Source organism: Ictalurus punctatus, chromosome 15 (assembly GCF_001660625.3).
Source record: "Ictalurus punctatus breed USDA103 chromosome 15, Coco_2.0, whole genome shotgun sequence".
Classification (NCBI taxonomy): Eukaryota; Metazoa; Chordata; class Actinopteri; order Siluriformes; family Ictaluridae; genus Ictalurus; species Ictalurus punctatus.
In genome coordinates this window covers 12,349,645-12,352,726 of record NC_030430.2, presented here as the reverse complement: position 1 = coordinate 12,352,726, position 3,082 = coordinate 12,349,645, and the positions used below count along the sequence as shown (strand labels likewise).

General features: G+C 40.8%; 1 protein-coding gene across 1 annotated transcript in view; it reads right to left on the bottom strand.

Annotated features, from left to right (window-relative positions):
- The window catches only part of tcea2 (transcription elongation factor A (SII), 2), a 34,990-nt gene extending 32,273 nt beyond the window's left edge, over nt 1-2,717 (bottom strand). The window contains exons 1-2 of the mRNA XM_053686098.1: nt 2,495-2,717; nt 1,467-1,529 (exon numbers count right to left, since the gene is read on the bottom strand). Of these exons, the coding sequence (XP_053542073.1) occupies nt 1,467-1,529; nt 2,495-2,563 (132 nt within the window). The 5' untranslated portion in view covers nt 2,564-2,717. The remainder of the gene's footprint in view (nt 1-1,466; nt 1,530-2,494) is intronic.
- Between the last annotated feature and the right edge of the window lie 365 nt (nt 2,718-3,082).

Below are 3,082 nucleotides of genomic sequence, written 5' to 3'. Positions count from 1 at the left end.
AAAAGCAAACAGTCATTTGAAAATTCAATTCACCCTGTACTATATTGAAAACACATTATTAACACATTATTTGATGTTTTACTTTGTGAATGTAATTTTTTTTTTTTAATCTGATGACTGAAACATACTCCAAAAAAGTTGGGACAGTCGACTGTTTACCACTGTGTAACATTACCTTTTCTTTTAATAAAACTTAAGCGTTTGGGCACTGAAGAAATTTCCCCCATTCATCCATCATGCATTTCTTCAGCTGCGCAACTGTATGGGGCCTTCATTACCTTATTGTGCACTTCATAATGCGCCACACATTCTCAATCAGAGATAGGTCAGGACTGCAGGCAGGCCATGCTAGCACAAGCCATCTTTACTTACGCAACCATGCGCTTGTAATCCGGGCAGAATGTTGTTTGGCGTTGTCCTGCTCTGGATGGCAGCATATGTTGCTCCAAATGTGTACATATCTTTCTGCATTAATGGTGCTCTCACAGATGAGAGTTACCCATACCTTGGGCAGTGACACACCGACACACCCCCATTCCATGACAGACGCCAGCTTTCAGACTTGACGCTTATAACAACAGCATGGAAGGTCTTTTTCCTCTTTGACCCAGAGAACACAGCAGCTGTTTTGTCCAAAAACTATTTGAAATGTTGACTCATCTGACCACAAAACATAATTCCACTGTGCTACTGTCCATCTCAGATGAGACTGAGCCCAGAGAAGTCGGCGGTGCTGACGTGTTGATGTATGACTTCTGCTTTGCAACCTTAACTTGCATCTGTGGATGTAGCAGCGAATGGTGTTAACTGACAAAGGTTTACCAAAGTATTACCGAGCCCATGTCAGGATATCCATTACAGACTCATGACAGTTTAAGATAATGACGTCTGAGGGATCGGAAGTCACGTGCATTCAGAAGTGGTCTTCGGCCTTGCCCTTTACATACTGAGATTTGACCGGATTCCTTGAATCTTTTAATTATATTGTGCACTGTAGAATGTGAAATGCCTAAAATCCTACTAATTTGTCTTTGGGGAATGTTGTCCTCAACGTGTTTGAGTATTCACTGATGCATCTGTTGGCAGACTGGCGAGCCTCAACCCATCCTTTCTCTTGAAGGACTAGGCCTTTTTGGAGGCTCCTTGTATACTACAATTACCTCGCCTCTTTCACATCACCTTCTTATCTCAACTTGTCACATGACCATTAATCCTAAATTGCCCTTGTCCCAAATTTTTTAGAACCTGTTACATTTCAAGTAAACTTTACCTTCAAAAAACAGTTGCAGTTGATTAGGTAAAGCATCAAATACCTTGTCTTTATAAATGTTTTGTTTAAATACAAGTCAAAGTACATTTACAAATCACTCCTCTTTGTTTTTACTAGCATTGTCCATACTGTTCCAACTTTTTCAGAATTGGGGTTGTATATGAATATAAATAACTTTTGAAGGTGACTGGCTTACCTGCAGGGTCTCTAGTGACATCTTCATGTTCTTCAGTTCCCTTAAAAGGTCCATAGCGCCATCCTAAGGTTAAAACAAAAGATCAGAAATTGACATTTTTGGAGATTTGTTTTTAACAACTGTACAAACAACAATCTCTGGCTTCCAGAAATGACCTCAATCTACTAAGTACTTCCGGTCACGCAGCGAGCGTTGTCCACGCCACCAAAAGTAAAGCACTAATTGAGATACAATTTGTAAATCATTACTGGAAGTCCAGTAGGCCTATATCTAGGAAATTAAACACTGGATAAAACTGTTGAAAAAAAAATAGAGGGCTCCTGTTTAGTCTAAATTAGTGAATTTAGGGTTTAGCCTATTTGAAGTAGAAAGTGTAATGGTCGCAGTGAAGTAGTAAATACAGTTTTGCTCTGGAAGCAGCGGAGTGCAAAGAGAAAATTTGAGAAGAGCTATTTGCCAGCTCATCAGTTCCAACGGGACGAGCTGCTCAATACACACAGCACTATAATACAAATGTAAACAATATGGAGCAAATGTTAACGTCGAAGGCCTAACAGGCGTCCTAATAAAAGATTAACAAGGTTTTTTTTTTTTCACCAACATGCTGACAAATTGACGCGTAACTTTCACTGCTTTCGGCTTGAAACTCTGTAGATTTCTCAAATCTTAACAAAACATAGCTGTTGGCAATAAAAACACGCACGGTGTGCAGGGTATGCTCCGACATTCCACTTAGTAGCCTAGAATTTAATCAGGTAATGGCGGCTGTTTTAAAGGCATCTGATCCAGTTACAATGTTGCATTCAACCTGACAGGAAAATCGAAAGCGGTGCACGGGAAGCACGGGTGAGCAAAGTCGCAGCTTTCATGAAAATGAATTGCCATTCGACACGCTATTACAACAGGTACAAACACAGATTTTCCAGAAACGTCCTCCGTACTGAAAGTGCGGCTGACCTGAACGCGCCCCAGCGATACCTGCTTCCTGATGCTGCAAAATTCGGCACTTCGCGGGCAGACACACTTACCGTGTTGTTTTTGTGCACCATTTTGTCCAGCTTTTTAGCGATGCGCTCGACTTCTTGATCTTTCGCCATGTTTAAAATCTTGTTCCTTAAGGTCGCACATCCATTTATAATGGCATAACGCTGTAGTGTTTTTTTCCCACGCTCTCTTGATGCCCTAATGAATGGAAACCGCTGCCTTTTTTTCGCAGCTCTTGTCTTTTTGCGAACTGAGGGATTGTGGGACTTGCAGTTCAGTTTTTTTCACCCAGTAAAATTGCGACCGCTAGTTTACCGAGTTACTCGTTGTAGCAGATATTTTGAATAAATTCTAACGACGATTTAGAAGACCAGACCTAATCATTCTTCTTTTGGCTAATCCCCATACCACTTAAAAGCACTCATACTAAACTGCAGCATGCTTGTGACTGATATCTAGGGTTGTGTTTTGTGCATTGTGCAAAAGTAAATTAATACTTTTAAATTGGGGGAAAACTAATTTCGGTTATTGTGCCCGATGCTCCCTGTGATAGGCTCCAGGTTTCTCCGTGACCCTGAAGGAAGAATAAGCGGTATAGAAGATGGATGGACTAATTGTGGCTATCTTCATGA